Source organism: Phaethon aethereus (genome assembly GCF_964289735.1).
Source record: "Phaethon aethereus genome assembly, chromosome: 1".
Taxonomy (NCBI): Eukaryota; Metazoa; Chordata; class Aves; order Phaethontiformes; family Phaethontidae; genus Phaethon; species Phaethon aethereus.
In genome coordinates this window covers 8,564,172-8,580,629 of record NC_138575.1, presented here as the reverse complement: position 1 = coordinate 8,580,629, position 16,458 = coordinate 8,564,172, and the positions used below count along the sequence as shown (strand labels likewise).

The 16,458-nt window shown below is 45.4% G+C and overlaps 1 protein-coding gene across 1 annotated transcript in view; it reads right to left on the bottom strand.

The window, feature by feature from the left end:
- Window positions 1-11,649, bottom strand: part of ELAPOR2 (endosome-lysosome associated apoptosis and autophagy regulator family member 2) — a gene marked incomplete at its 3' end in the record, with an annotated part of 33,371 nt that extends 21,722 nt beyond the window's left edge. The window contains exons 1-7 of the mRNA XM_081999518.1: window positions 11,471-11,649; window positions 10,699-10,846; window positions 7,761-7,847; window positions 5,293-5,398; window positions 4,492-4,644; window positions 3,318-3,406; window positions 338-518 (exon numbers count right to left, since the gene is read on the bottom strand). Coding sequence (XP_081855644.1) covers window positions 338-518; window positions 3,318-3,406; window positions 4,492-4,644; window positions 5,293-5,398; window positions 7,761-7,847; window positions 10,699-10,846; window positions 11,471-11,634 — 928 coding nt within the window. The 5' untranslated portion in view covers window positions 11,635-11,649. The remainder of the gene's footprint in view (window positions 1-337; window positions 519-3,317; window positions 3,407-4,491; window positions 4,645-5,292; window positions 5,399-7,760; window positions 7,848-10,698; window positions 10,847-11,470) is intronic.
- Window positions 11,650-16,458: the final 4,809 nt, after the last annotated feature.

Sequence of the window (16,458 nt, the reverse complement as noted above, 5' to 3'; positions counted from 1 at the left end):
GGGGAAGAACTTGGCATGGACAGGAGAATGGGTTAAGAGGAATTACTGACTGTAAAAATTCTGACTCCCTTCTCTGAATCCCTTAAAATAACCCTCAAGATGTTTATATCAGCCAAGAAATGCATCCAGAACACAGCAGGTCAACTTAGAGCAGCAATCCCTGATAAGAAAGGACTTCAGAGAGAAAACAGATAACCAACTCCCTCTCTCTGATGTTATTTAATAAGTATTTTATGCAAAATGAACTCTGGCTTATGATGACATGTCATTAAACTAAGTCACATGCAAGCAGACAACTGTTTTTGGGGACACAAGCAATTTTTTTGTTGACTCCTACCCTGTGTCCCATCCGAAAATGTGCCTAGTGGGCAAGGAGTACAGGAAGATGAGGCATTGTTGTAAAAGCCAGGATTGCAGGGTGGACAATCCTTCCTCTCTCCAGAAGGAGGTAGGGTCAGTGCATCAGGGAGATCCTCTCTGCAGATCTTGGGTTCAATCCATTTGTACATGATCTGAGTCTGTAAGAAAAAGACACTGAGCTCACACAGTGTGTTATGAAGCTTTAAGACTAGAAGCACTAAACCAGGTCCCCCTTGTAAATTAAATTAGGGTATTCCCAATGTTTTAGGCCAAAAACAGACCTTGCATATCCAGGACAATAAAGGGAAGGGCAGAGAAGGGAAACAGAAGTGACTGGGTTCACAGGCGATTCCAAGATTTCAGGGCTTAAGAGCAAAGCAAAAATGTGAAGCTTAAAAAAATTACTACTGTTCATTCCTATTTATCTAGTGGATTTTGCTATGAAAATGTTTCTGAGGAACATCAGATAAAAAATTCTAAAAACTCCATAAGCAATCTCTGCATTTTGACCACAGTAACCAAAGATATAATTTCTGCATTATAAAATCCCTGTATCAGGAAGGCATCTGTTAGCAGAGATCATCACAAGTTCTGCATTTTCTCCATACTGGCCTGTTCTTTGGAAAGTTCTCAAGCTCTCTCCAGCCTTTTTCACTTACTAAGCAAATGCCAAAACCACACAGGAACTCTTCCAGCCCCTCTCCAGTCCCTCCACATTACATAAGGAGCAGTCTATGAACGCTAACATGAGTTAGTCCTTGGCGTTACCGTATACCATGGTATCACCTTTCTGACATCACCTCTCTTTGACGAGACACAAGTTTTCAGACTTCAGGAAAAGTCTTAGGTGAGATGTGTCACCTGTGGTGTTGGGTTTCAAATCTCAACTGTTTTTGGGTCTATCCCTGAAAGGGTTTAATATCTCAAGACAAAAATTAGTAGAGCTCCAGAGCTGAGAAACCCAACTGGCAATACCTTACCCTGGCCACCAGTCCTTCTCTGGGTACTTCCACCATTTGGTCCCAGCAGTGCAATCAGGGACCCTTGAGGCCAGAGGCATGGGTACAGAGGTTGACAGGGGAGATTTCACCTTATGAATGTGGTTCAGGACCCTGAGCACATGTCCCTGCCATCCCAGGCATCGAGCTGCTTTGTGCTCAAGGTTCGCCCTCTAATAACACAGAGCTGTTCAAGACGTATTGACCAGCTTTGAAGTGGTTTAAAAAAAAAAAAAGCTGGAAGAAGCCTCAGTGCAGGCTCAGGCCTCAACTCCTGGGAGCTGCCATTAAGCTGAGGTTCTCACCCTTTGTCCCTGCCTACCCTGTGTGGCAGCCATGCCTGTGCCAGGTCATGTACCCTGTTTGACCCACATCCTGCCTGACCCACGGACTTGATCTCCCAGCTTGACATTGGTCGTGTCTCATCACTACGGACTTGTCTGGCAACCTTGGCTGAATCTGGCCGCTGATGCTGGGTCTGCTTTGCTCACTTTGCTCAGGCACTGTGGGACTGCTCCTGCGGTCAGAGTGGCATCTGTCCCTTATGGATCAGCCTGCCCTTGCTGAACACTTAGAGGGTTTTACAGATTATTGCTGCAGAAATGCTTCAGCAGCATCAGGGTGCACAGCATTTAAAATTAAAAGGCTCAGGAGCTGGCAAAGTACTTGTGTCGTTGCCCAGAGCCCAGGCACACTGTACATAATAAATCAATCCTACTGCATCTGGGCAGAGAGAAAAGGGTGAGGGAGTGCCCACAGCCACACGGGTGAGGCTTTCTAAACCCGGGGCTGAAGCAATCAGCCTGGGATCTTTCAAGCAGTAGATAGGTGAAAAGGCAATAGGAGTCAAGTGCCTAAATCTCCTGAGGCTCCTTCTACACATGGAGTGGGAACAGCAGGAGGGAGACAACAATCTAATGGTCAGTGAAAAACCTGGCTGATTTGAGTAAGCCATGGATCAATAGGCCTTTAGGCTGGTGCTTTACAGCCACCGTTAACCCAACGATGGGCTGCCGAGCCAGGCCCTCTCACTGGACGGCATCACACGGAGAGGCGGCTGGGCAGTACGGCAAACCTGGACTGATTTCCGGAGAGGCAGAGCACTAAGCGGTGAAAGCAGTCCTGAAAACCCAGCCAGTATCTGTGTGTCTATGGAAGATGAATCATTGAATAGTTTCTTCTTCAAATTCCTTCAAAATCCTCCTGTGACTGCTGGGACAAAGTGTGGGAGAGCTCCAAAGCCAGTCTGCTCCACCAGCAGGTCCCCCATGTGACAGACCCAGTGGATCTAAGACGTCTGGGTGAAACAGTCTACTTAGAGTCCAGGTATTTTGAGGCATCCCATGAGGCAAGCACATTATCAGCAGCTAAGGTCTGCTGCTGCACATGACCAGGTTATGTATATACCATTATTCAAACAGGTCGTGGACTCTTCTTTGACACTAAATCAAGGGACATGACACACGTAACACCTATGCAGCCAAACTACCCAAAATAAATATGGTCATGTCCGATGTTCCTGTGCCATGGTAGCACCTGAATCATATCTGGGCATTGGTGGGACAGGGCAAGTTGGCACAAGCCAAAGGTATGCCAGGAAAGACTGCTAACAACTAAACAGCTGGGTCTATTCTGGGACAGTATTTCAACCTGTGCTCCAACCCGTTTTTTTTATGAGCATGGAGGTAGCACCAGCGACCCAGTCAAACTAATCACAACTGCAAGGAGCTCAGCATTTCGCAATGACAGATCCCTTAAGCAGACCCATGACAGGCAGATTCTTACAAATGGATAAATCCTGGAGGGAAAGTTACTAAAGGACAAGCCAAAAGCCTGAGGGAGATTCAATTCTGAAAGTAAAGTTGGGGAAGCAATTCCTAGAAGCCCTACACTGTTTTCAAATCAAGAGATCACAGCAAGCTCAATGAGGTCAAAAAAAGGATCATGCCTTCTACTTACTTTTCCTTCCTTATCACATGGGGTATGGATCTGGAAAAAGTCTTTGTTTGTGCATGGAGGACGCTCTATACATGCATTGGACCCCTCATCTATAAAGAAAGGGTGAGGAACAGGATGTTAAACTATCAAATGGTCCCTGGAAACAATCATAACAAGCTTAAAATCTGGAGAGTAAAGTGAGTCAGAAGAAAAATACAAGACAAGAATGACAAACCAAACTCTTAATGGAGTCTACATGAACCTTCCCCTGAACTGAAGAGGGGGAACAGGGAAAATAGCAGCTGTGATTGTACTGTCACACTGAAATTCATTGATTCAATATAACCAGGGAGCCACCCAAACCCTCATCCCAACCCTTCACCTTCAAGCAGTAATTTGTGTACTTTGCCAAGCGTGGAAATATGGTCTCACTTGATAAGGAACAAAAACACTCTAACCCATTAGAAACTTCCATACAACATTAGCACAATTTTTCCTCTCCCCAGATGTTTTTGCAAAATTCCCATTCCCATCATGAGCACAGGCACAGGTCCCCAAGCATTTGCCATAATCTGTAATAGCAGATGCTCTAGTTGATAATTAATTCTTCAAAAACTTTCTTATAAAACAATTACAAGGAAGAAAACTAAAGATGTTTTGACCATGAAGAATGGATTGTGTCCGTGTTATTTCATGATCACCAGCTAACCACAGCTGGGAATGCAGAGGACTTTGGGGACTAGGGTTTGCAACTAGATCACCACATCTTCCAACCACAGGGGAGGCAGGGATGGGCCAGCAGAGGATTTGGGAAGGAGATTCCTAGAAACACAAGTCTGAAGGCAGTGATGAAGCCAAGTCAGGTCGTCGCCAACCGATAACACAAATTACCACGAGAGGGCACAGCACGACTGTTATTATCCTTCAGAAGATCTGTTACTTTCGAGGTCGCAAAGATCTCCATCCCTTTATGTTAGTGTAGGTGATCCTTGCCGAGATCAAGTGTGGTCCATTATGTCTGTAAGTGCCCTCTGCAGCTTTTGGGAAGTGCCATATTCATTTCCCTTTTGCATATCAACTGGAGACTAAGCTTAATTGTTGGATAAAACCGTTCCCACATCTGTACACAGAAACATCTTATGACCTTATGTACTCAGATTTTTCTGCTTTTGCTTATCTTATTTGATTTATGTACCTGCATAATACAATTCTTCATTACACTTGGTGCACTCTTTAGCTCCTTTCTCAGAATAAGTATTTCTTGGACACACCTGGCAGCCAGATGAACCTGGTTTGTCACTGAAGGTACCAGGCTTGCATGCAAAGCATTCAGATGTATATGCAACTCCTGTAAGGTAAATTACAGATAAAGCACTGAAATACAGAGAGGTATGCTCCGTAGCTACTGCCCACCTGCCTAAGGGGGAAAGCAAGCCATGTGGGTAACGCAGCTTAAAAATCACAGACTTTCACCACTCACTTCAGACACTTTGGCTTTGCCGACTCATGATTTAGGTCTTTACTCTTTGCTCCTCAATGCAAGTCTGGCCCATGTAAGAACCTTACATGACACTCCAAGCTTGATTACATTTAGAATCACATCAAAAGAGCAATCCCAGATTAATTAAATGGTCTAAATAGTAATTTAACTATCACTGTTATGATGAATACGTCCATCTATTTATCATTATTGAGACACTAACTGATAAGCATGGTCTTTCTATACCAAGTAAAAGAAAGCCTATTTTTTCCTTTTTTCTCTTGCTAAACCAGTCTTCTCCAGTAGACGGCATCATTTACCAGCTAAATTAACTTTTCAGCCTTTCCCTGACAGTATGAAGTTTTACTGTCCTGTTTCTACACGTTGGAGAAGGAGATGGGGGGACAAGGGGACTAAAAAGCCACTTCGGTGCTGTAGCCACACCAGTAGACATGGCACCTGGCAAACACTGTGATGAAAGAGTGAGATAAGACCTAAAAGGCAAATATTACTTACCTTCAATCGTGATGTTTTTCACCAGAACTGGTTTTACTACTTTGGACCCCATGAGAATCCCGGTTGTTCTCCAGTATAATATATTGCTACCTGATTTCAGAGTTACCTGCAACAACACGCATAACAGTTAGCAGGCATTCCCTCCCCACGAAATTGTTTTATTTCTTACTTCCATCACTCAGTGTTCTTGCATTCTAGCAGCAATCCTGGCTTTTCCTAAGCTGCTTAGTGAGACAAGAAGTAATGGAGAGACAGCTCAGCAGACGCTGTACAGACATCTCTGAGGAGTGCCAAAGTGTGCTTTACAAAAAAGCTTCTCAACACCCCAGTTTCATGGAAAAACACCAAGAGCTCTTTCTGACCTTGTTGTAAGGTTGCAGAACTGGGAAAAAGCTGTTCCTGCCTTTATCCAGCTACCCCTGGCACTCAGGAGCTTTTATCTCTAGCTCTATGTTCAGATATAGTCAATCTGTTTTTAAAGCCTTGAGATACACTTCTGTAAAGAAACCCAACATGACCCAGAGTTCAAAAATCCAGGCTCACAAGTGAGTTTTGTTTATAGGCTTTAAAAATCAAGCTCTGCCTGCATCTAACATTACAGCATCACGATCAGTAAGACAGGCACAAACCATGAGTGACACCAGCAGTGTTCCCATCCCTCCTGCTCATTGCTGACCCTGCACAGCAGATGAAATGCAGAAAACAGCCCAGTTTCCAGCTGCTTTGACCTACTTGCCTTCACAGCGTGGTTCAGCATAACCCCTGTGCTGGCACAGGAAGGCTGGTGAGTTGGTGGCACCAAGGCTGGGGGAAGGAGGAGGAGGAAGGCAGGACCACTCCTTTCAGCAGCAGTGTTGATGCCTGCTGCCTTCAACTCACCTGTGTAAACTACAGTACCACTCTATTTACTGAAAGTAGCAGGTTTACCAAGACCCTGCCTGGTCTGCAAAGCTGTACCACATCTACCAGCTCAGTACAAGATGCCTACTGCCTACACAGTGATACTGGCCTGAAGGTGCTATATTTTCACACAAGGGGAGGAATAAACTCTACCAGCAAAAGGGTCCTGGATAGTATTTGCAGCAGTGCTGTACACGCTTTGATGGACCATAGTTTTTGTTCAGCCAGGATAAACAGTCCAAAAACTCAGCAAAGTTTGTATCTCCCACTCCCCAGACACCTGCTAGCCAGGGGGGCAGAGGAGAGCTGGGTTACTGCAGGTAGCAGCAGAACTGGGACCACATTGAATTAAACGTCATGTTGTGTGGTGTAGAGATACCCAACATCAGCTCTGGTGCAGCAGGACTAGCATGCTGAAAGCAGAGGCTGCAGCAACTGGAAAATAGGGCTCAGAGAAGCTGCCATGACAGGGTTTGCAATGCAGACAAAAGCCTCAAGGAGAGCCAGAACAGTCAACTCGCCTAGCTCGCATGTCTACACTTCAGCCAGGCACCCAAGCAACCTTCATAGTCAGTGGAGACACATCCCAGACAATGAGCTCAGATGCTCATATGCTACCACCTCCCGTGTAGATGCTGTCTACACCTCTCAGCTCACCCAAGTCGATGCCCTGGCCTTTGATCTACCTTCAGCCCATGCCGCTCACATCTCCTCACCCAGTTCTCCTGCCTCACGATGTGACTCAGGCAGGGCTTGCACCTGAGTTAATAGGCACTGCCAACAAGAGCTGGCTTGGGAATACTGTTTCTCCTCCAGGAGGATAAGCAGATCATGGGAAATAGAGAGCGTGGGCTGCTGTCTATGCCAATAAAAAGCCTTTTTCTTCTGGCATACTGTCATCTACGCTAGGCCTTTGCTAGCATGGCTCTGGGAATTAGGGTGTGGTGATATAGTGGAAACCAGATGCCAGCAGGAGCTAATGAGCTGGTCTACACATGGTCTGCACACCAAACAGACTCAGCCAGCTGGGTCACAGGCCAGCCAAAGGGCTGCTGCTCCCGACGTGACCATCCTGATCAGCACTGCAGGAGCCACACCAGTGCTGCCAGCCTGCTTTTCAACCGGGTAAGTCACCACAGAACACAAGCTGGGTGCAGTCCAGCTCTTCAGCACACATTTGAGAATAAAATGCCCACCCTGCCTCCACATACACACACTACTCCCGCTGCTCTGCTGAGCAACAGGGAATAATCTCGTGCTCTCATGAGCAAACAACTGTTGTAGAAGACTTCAATTACAATCATGCAAAGTGACTGTGGCGTGCAGATTTGCATAAATCCATTTAACTTCATACAGCACTTGATTCAAAGCCCAAGGAAATCAATACAAAGTCTTGCATCTGTATCATTTGCTTTGGGATCAGACCCTTAAAGATCTCGGTGGCTTTGCCCCCAGTACTAGGAAAGCTGTGCTGCTTCAAATGGCCCTTGTCTGCTGTCTGCTCAGAGGAAATCACAGGCATTTATAAATGGAAAAAAGCTTCATGAAGGAATTTTTTGCACACTTACAGAATGAGAGCCCCATTCCCCGTTGTCTGTTAGCTTCACCCACTTGTCTGCCACGGACTCCATCTCTTTGCACTGGTCATTTTGTATCTGTTAATAAAAACACAAGATCAGTGACCACAGATGCATCTCTCTGTCAGTATAATGACTGCTGGCTGGGAATGATAAGATTCAGCTTTGCTCCTCTGTCTACACATTTAGGACAGCAGCTGCCTTACTTGTGGCAAAAAAAAACCAACCACCCAACTTTCAAAACCTGTTAGCAACTTAACAGTGCCTCCAACGACCACCTCTGATGCAGATGGAAGAAAAGAGCAGGAGGAGGAGATCTCAGTCTTGTCCTCTAGCTATCTGGTCAGACGTGGATACTGAGCATCTTGTCTTGGCTGCCTCTTCCTTCTCCTCAGCCCACCAAGACCCAGTTCTCTAAAATCCAGAGGCCACGGGCTTCTAAGTCAGAAGGAGGTAGGAGTGGATGGGCCAAAGCTAGAAGACAAACTGCTTTCTCTGCAGCCAACATCTGTTATGTCTTTGGCTCCCTGCCACCTGACCTTACTAGGCATGAGAGAAACGTTATCAAGGGAGAAGCAACATGCCATGGACAGTCTGCCCTGGCAGGAGTGTGAGGTTGATTGTCCTTCACCCAGGTCCAGTGCAGCTCAGCAGCCTTTCCTTGCAGCAGGATTTGATGCATGGCCTCACACCCCACTTCTTTCTCCTCATAACTGTCTTCTCTGAAGAAAAAGTATCAAGTCCCTTTGAAGCATGAGTTCAATTGTTCATCTTTCATTCCACCATGGAGAAAGACCAGTTCAACACTTTCAGAATACATGGGGTAAAGCATCCTCCTCAAAGTTGTTCCACATCGAGTCTGAAATAAGTCACATAAGCCCCCATCCTCCAAAGCATTTGTGCACCTAATTCCCACCGAGATCAACAGCACTGAGGAAGAGAGGTAAGAAGAAGCGCCTAAGTAGAAGGTAGACCCCTAATTATCTTGCACAATCTGAGTTACAGCATCTTTGTGCCTCGGTTCCCATCTGTAAAAAGGAGATAAGAATATATAGTCTCTTCTCACAAGGTGTAAAGGGCTTCAATATGTAAAAAGAGCCTGGGAAGGGCAGGTATCAGGGCAGGCAGGAAGCACTGGGTATCTAACAAGAAGCATCCATGCTTCCCACATTTGAGGACATCTGCTTGCTTACCCTCAGACCGACAGTGCAGCCACCTGCACCTGGAGAGCCCAAAAACGTCACCATTTCCTGGCAAGCTGCAAGCCACCACCACTGAAATGCCACTGTCCAGAGCTGAAGTGACATTGCTAAGTATATTTAAACACAAAGACATGCTGGAGGAAAAAAAGTGACTTTTAGAGGAGCGTTAAATATTATTTCCCTGAAATACTGAAGCTGGCAGTAAATGGGCATTTCTATAAAGGACTGCACAACTCACTGCTTCTTGAAGAGGGAATGATAAATTTAAGGAGGTGAATGAGTGGGATATGGATAAAGGTAATAATCAAAAAGCCATTTTCAAAGCCAGTGCTCAGAGAAACAATATATTTGTGCCATTGTGGGAGCAGATCAGTCAGTCAAGCAGCTGGAGCTAGGATTCAAAATACTGATACGTTCACCTGACAGCAAAAAGCCTATCTACTGCTTTCTCGCCATGAAGAAGGCAGGATAGTCTAATATGAAACTGAAATGGCTAAACAATATTGCCTGCACTGTCGGATATCAACGTGCAGTAGCAATCTATTGCACTGATGCAGCAGCAAGAGGGTACCTCCAACAGATTATTTTTGTCTTCCTTTCCCATCTCTACTAAGGATAAGGATACTTTGCACTTTTCTCCAAGCTTCAAGAAACATTAACCAACTCCAGCTAAGGCTTCTCACGCCTGTGAGATACCATGAGCTGTCTTTTTCAGATGAAAACCAGAGCCCACCAGACAGGTACAGAGGCAGAAACAGAAGAGACTGAAAATTTCCAGTCATCTCCTGCGCTGAGTTGCCCTCCCATGACATTTTTTTCTGTCCCAAATGGCAAGTACAACATGCCAAGGAAAGCAATGCTGGCGTTAGTGGAACCTTCCAAAGCACCTCAGTGATGTGGGGCATCTACACCACACTGCGGAGCCTGGTGCTGGGAACCTTCTAGCTCCCTGGACCCCAACAAGACCATCCACGTGGGCAGAACAGGGTTGCCTTTCCCATTCTGGTCACTGCTGATCAGATTGGTTTAGTAATTTGGGTACAGCATGGTGCAAGCCCATCCAGGCTGCTTCCATTTCAAAGTCAATGATCCCCAGCCCCTCCATTTCTCAGTGCGGACCTGTCCTCAGGGCCTAATTCCTCTTGAAAGTCATCTGAATTTTTCCTTCTAAATCTCTTTGGAGAAATGTTGTTTCTGGCTTTTTCTTTTTTTTTTTTTTTTTTTAGGATCACCCTTTTGCTTTTCTCTTGCTTTTCTTTTCATCTTAATTGCTATGATCTAAATTGACCTAAAACTAAAGCTAAGGTTTCCACATACTAATGCCTTGAAGCACCTCAGGTTCTGGACGCCTACTTTAAAAGAAGTCTTTTTAAACATAAAGTCCTTTCAAAGGCATCTCAAGTTAAACACCCCCAAACTGAAGCATCTACCACCAAGAGTTTTTTCATAAAAGGCTGGACTAACAGGGGCAATCATGACTCCTGATGGAAAAATCCCGGCACATGGTAGACAGGACCAGTTTATCCTGAGTTTTGAAGCTGAAATAAATACCAAAAGGCAACATAAGTGACAGAAAGAGCAGTTTGGGGTTTTTTAAATCTTGTTCAGCAATAACAAGCTATGAACAGACGAGAAATGTAAAGGGAGGAAAAAACTGTTTCTAATGATCTTTATCTGGATTGGATTCTTACAATATAAGGTTGAATTCACCATATAAAAGGCCTTACAAAAAATTCAAAGAAGATGTTGTTGTCAATATATTGGTATTCAAAGAAGACAGAACCGGATTTCTTCAGGTGCACAGCGTAGATGAGAGAAACTGTACAATCATCCCTGTTCGACTCTATGTAATTCCCTCGAGGTGTCCACGAAGAGCTGATGAACATAAACAAAACAAGCCTCAGCTGAGATCACAGACACTGAGGAGACTTTTCTTACACTACTACACAAAAACGTGTTACTTTAAATAAAGAACCCAGAATCCCACTATAGCTAACTACAGTGAATTTGTAACTTTATTACTGGATTCCCATTTATTTTTCATGTAAATATAATACTGCTTATTAAAACCGTGCATGGGAAAAGATATGGTACTAGAAACTTGGGACCCAACCTACACAGGAAAGGTTTATTATCCATAGGTTCAATATAATTTCACTTATATTCAGAAGCAGCCTTCTGCAACCACCGTGGGTCGGTCTCTAAATAGGCTGCGAAAGTACCTTTTAGCCACATTTACTATACCATGACTTTCCAGCTACAAATGAGAGCAGCTCCAGCCTGGTCTTAGACTCACTAGCTGCTGATGAGCCCAAGGAGACCATGATGACAGCAAAGAGATGACTACAAATTTCACTTCCCAGCCACTCTTGTTTTGTCATGAGTAGGGCTGGTTACCCTCTGGAGAGCTTAGATAAGTCATTAAGCTGGCTTTGCGCTGCTGAGCTGCCTCAGGTTTACCCACGTCTGTGAAACCCAGATGCAAACAGAACTTCTTACTTGTTGCAGCTGTTGGCTTTATTCTCAGTTGAGCCAACCGCCGTGTCCATGAAAGTTGCCACATTGGAGAATCCTGCCGGTAGCTCATCCCACTCATCAAACTTGATCCCGCTGCCCAGCGAGTATGTCCCCTCTGCACATTTGCTGCACACCTGGTTCTTCATCTCCAGGTACTCACCAGAGGCACAGGAGAAAGCTGGGGAGAAATCGTTTCCAACATGAATGGAGAAATTAATCCCAATAAATTTCCATTAATTTTTTGCCACTTAACTAATTAAGAGTGGACTGCCACTAAAGGAACTCAAACAGGAATGCCCCAGTCCCAGGAACACACCAGCTGAGCTACTAACACTGGCTGCAAAATTGTTCACCAGTGCCTGTTTTTTCACCGACGTGGCAGCACTGAAGCCGAATCTCAGATGGCGGCTCCTGATTTGCAGCTTGTCTCCGTGGGCAAAACAAGGTTTAGAAATGAAATCTCCACCCACAGGCTGTGTCCAAAAGCAATTTGTGAACATGAGGGCATGGAATACAGTTCTCCTCACCCTTGCTCACCCATCTGCTACTCAATTAAAACCACCAGCACCTGGGAGCCAGAGCAGACTCATATCACCCACCTGTACGGTAGCGAAGAGTGCGCAGCAGCACGTTGACAGTGATACAACACTACAAACCTCAGCTGAGAGCTCCAGACCTAATCTAAGGCTCTCTCCACGTTTCTCCTCACATGGGCTGCCCACAAAGCTTTGAACATCTTGCCTGACAGACCAGGTGGCCGAGGAAAAGATCACCAACGGGCCTGTGTCTTGTGAATGGGGATCTTTGACCGGGGTCATATTAGCGTGCTGAGAAAATAAGCACTGGTTGCCCGCACAGCAAAGACAGTACTCAAACGTATTTAACTAGGTAAAGTATAATTTAGAAGGAACGTTCACAAAATGCTTTTATTACTGATGTCTCTAAAATGACTCACTCCAAATAACTATATATCCCTTGTTCCAGTCTGATCACATCTCTACCTGCTAAGGGAGGAATATTCCGCCCTCCCTCGGACTGAACATCCTGGGTGGAAAACAAATGAGTGCTTTCTGCAGAATATAATATATCCTGTGTTGCTTGCAGATTTCTAAACTTCACCGTGCCAGTCTAGGCAAAGCAGGATTCAGAGCAACGCACACAACTCACATCCCAAGAAACGGTGGGATTTTTTCTGTTTCACGCATGCCACGTTGTGCAGCGACAGATATTTCATACACTCACTTTGGCAAACATAAACTCACTAGTCTGAGGAACTGTGGGATGAGACCAGTCTGCCAGCCAAAGTGGTGAAACTGGCCGAAAACAACTGATGCCAGATGAAGTTTTACAGACATGCTGATGTTTATCTAACTGCAGAAAAGCTTATTTGACTGTGAGTACTTTGATAAAGATGTGGCTGCACAACACCAATTTCCATCTGAATCTAACTGCAGTTCAGGCTCCCATTTCTGTGCTGGATCCTGCAGCATTTCTTTGGGTAATTATCCTTGATGGGCAGCACTGAAATGCAGGTGAAAGGTCCATTTTGATGGAAAGATCTGCCAAAAGGTCATTTTTCCCTCTTGGTCATATCAGCGTAGTCTGAATTTGAACCAGTGGACTTCAGGCCAACAAATCTGTTTTTTTAACCCTGCCACTTTAATATTTTTATTAATAAATGCTTCTTTTTTTTTTTCTTTTGAAGGATGCACAGAGAAGCCATCAGGAAGGGAAGTAAGAAAAGCCAGCTCTCTCATGATGGATTCCAATCCTTTAACAGCTTAAACTTTTTTTTTAAGAAAGTTTATAGCAAGAACTGGAGAGCGCTGCTTAACCACACGTTCCAGATTTGGGAATTTCAAATAAGGAGTCAGTAACTGCGAGCGACTCGCTGCCATAATGAAGACGCAGAAGGCAGCAGAGCCTCCTCTTCATTGCAGTGAGATTGAGCAGAGATTATTTCTTTAACTGAACTAGTATCTTTTAACTCCTTGCAGCCTGATCATTCTAGAGGAAAAAAGGGTATAAGAGACCAGGCAGGCTGCCGTGCAGGACGCTGCCATCCGCCACTCATCTTCCAGGGGAGAGATGAGCCTTTTTCTTATTTAAGTGGGGAATTACCTTCTTACCCTTTTCTAAGCATCGTGTTTCAAAGGCAGCAGCATTTCCCATCAAACACGTCTGCAAGCAAACTAGCTGTGAGTATGCCAGCTACTTGCCAGGTTCAATTTGGGGCTGAACGTGGCTAATGGCACCACGAACCACTTTCGAGGTGGGAAGAGATGCATCACCTGGTCTCATTCCAAGCGGTCGGGCAGGGCTGGAGGGCGATGGGGAGGAAACGCGGCGTGTGAGGAGCACAGAGATGGTCTCCTCTCCTAACGTCAGGCAGCATGCTCTTCCAGCCAGGGGGGGAGACCAAAAGCCAGGCCAAACCCTCTTTAAATTAAGCAGCATCAATTCAGGAGCCTGTCCCCCCTGGAGACAGGCAGGTTGTGGCCGTGCCCAGAGGGACCCTGCAGAGCAGATGTCCTCCACCACGGGCCAAGAGGCACCAGCCCCGGGTGGGGACAGGGCACAGACGATGGCCCGTCCCGGGGCACTGGCACTTTGCCCTGCTCGGGACTGCTCTGTCTCGCTAAGACGTGGCCGGGCACAGATCCGGCGCTGAGCAGCGACCGCTCGCCCACGGAAGCGCTTGACAGCACGGCTGTGTTTGGGGGGCAACAGGCATAAGGGGCTGTCAACGGGAAGGGCGGCATCGCCACTCAGGAGGTTAAGGCACGATGTGGCGTTTCAGGAATCCAAATCGTACGTTTTAGGTGTGTGCTCTGATTCATCCTCCACTTGCTACAGACTCCAGAGGGAAAATTAATCTCCCAGCTTAGAGGTGGCCTTTGTGATCACTATCTGCCCCTGACACCAAAGCCCATTTGTTTAAGCATTTGATGCTCAATTTTTGGAGAAAACATCTCTATTGAATAACTTCTTACCCACCCTGTTTCAGAAAGCAGAACTAAGGCTGCTAAATCACATAGGCAATTCTGAAAATCTTTTCCATAATCGACACTATTGATCCTGTTTGGACATCATTATCCCTCTCCCTCTCAACTGCAAACTTTCCTATTACACCTTTCAAATATCATTTTGGGTGCTACACACCAACATAGATGGAGCAACGCACATTGTGAAGACTGAATTTGATCTTTTTTCTTTCTGGGGAAAAAAAAGGGAAACACATTAAAAAGTTTCATGATTGGCCCCATCATGGGCATTTTTAAAACTGGGAGAAGATTTTCAGAGGCAGTTAGGGACAGCACAACATACTGTGGTGCTGGATACACTGATGCCTTCGGTAGCTGCAGTGAAGCCAATGCAATTACTGGTGATTTGCATCTGTAGCAATAAAATAAAAACCGAAGGAAAAAAAAACGCTGTGGCTTGTGCAGGTGACCGAGTCTTTGTCACAAAAGATGCTGTAAAGTACTGTTAGATAGACACTGCCACAGGCAGCCACACACGTTCATACATGTATGCAATAAAGCCGACACCCGATCTACTTCATAAAAAATCACCAACAGCTACAGTACTAATACCCACTGAAACCATTGTATAAGTCGTGCCAAATAAACCTCATTTCATTCTTTAAAAGGATTACAAATCGCTTGATAAAGGTGACTGAGTGCATGTAATAGACTTAGGGTTTCTAATACAGTTAACTTAGTTTTGCATGTCATTCTGATGAAGAAGGTAGTACCAGACAATACCAGTAAGGCACATCTTGAATGGATTAAGAACTGCCTGAGTAACCGGTCTCAGACAGGGCCGTCGGTGAGAAACCATCACTGAGCAGGGGGCAAGGGGGCAGTTCCGCCTGCCCCAGGACCGAGTCTGACGGCCGTCCACATTTTTATCACAATCTGCAGGCAAATAGGAAAGGAAGAGTATTAAAATCGATGGGTGACTGTTGTCAAGCCTGAGCCCGCTCCAAGTCAGTGTGTTTTAACAGAGCCAAAGGTAAAGACAAGCCGCTGAAGGCAAGGAATGCCGGCCCTGCCTGCAGAAGGCTGAAACGTATCCCAGAGAGCAGCAAGCCTGAGGGTGGGAGTGGACCCGCCGTCCAGCAAGAGCTTCCACCGTCAAGACATGCAAAAAGGCACTAGCGAGATCTGTGGGTATATTTAGAGGCGGAGGTAGAGATGTGTAGGATGGAACGTATGTATTACAGGCAAGACGATCATTCTAATACTGAATATAGTTGTGATTCGGCATTTTTAAGAGGTCAGTGGAAAACAAAAAGACTTAAAATGCTTTCAAAATTAGGAGTAATGTCTTGCAGTGAGAGATCTGAAGTGCTTAGTCTATTTAGTTTATCAAAAGAAGATTGAGAGTCAGCTTGATTAATATATAGGCATCTCCAGGGGGAGAAAAGACAGGATCCCACTGGCCTCTTCAGTCAAGCAGAGAACTACATAAGAAGAGCTACCTTCTGGAAGTGGAACCCAGACAAATTCAAGTTGGAAGTAACACACACATTTTTAATAGGAAGAATGACTGATTGCTGGAACAATTTGTCACGGCATGTGATGGACCCTTTGTCTCTCAAGTGCTTCGTACCATAACTGGACACCACATGGAAGAAAAGCTCATGCCAAATACAAACTATCAGCCTCAGCATCAGCCTAACTGGGTGCATTTTAATGGCCTGCGAGGTCAAACTAGCAAATCTAATTAATCCCTCTCCTCTTAAACTCTGTGAGTTGAAAGCGATGGCATCTTACCTCCCTCCTGGGACACAGCACAGATGTGGAGCATCCTGAAGCAGGAGCCCTGCCCACTGTGTAACCACTTCCAAGGAGTGCTTGCAATAGATCACTTTGCAGATAGAGCACATTACAATCACTTTGTAAAGATTTGGAAATCACTTTGCAGACATGGAAACAGCTCCCCAGAGGGCAAAACAGACCATA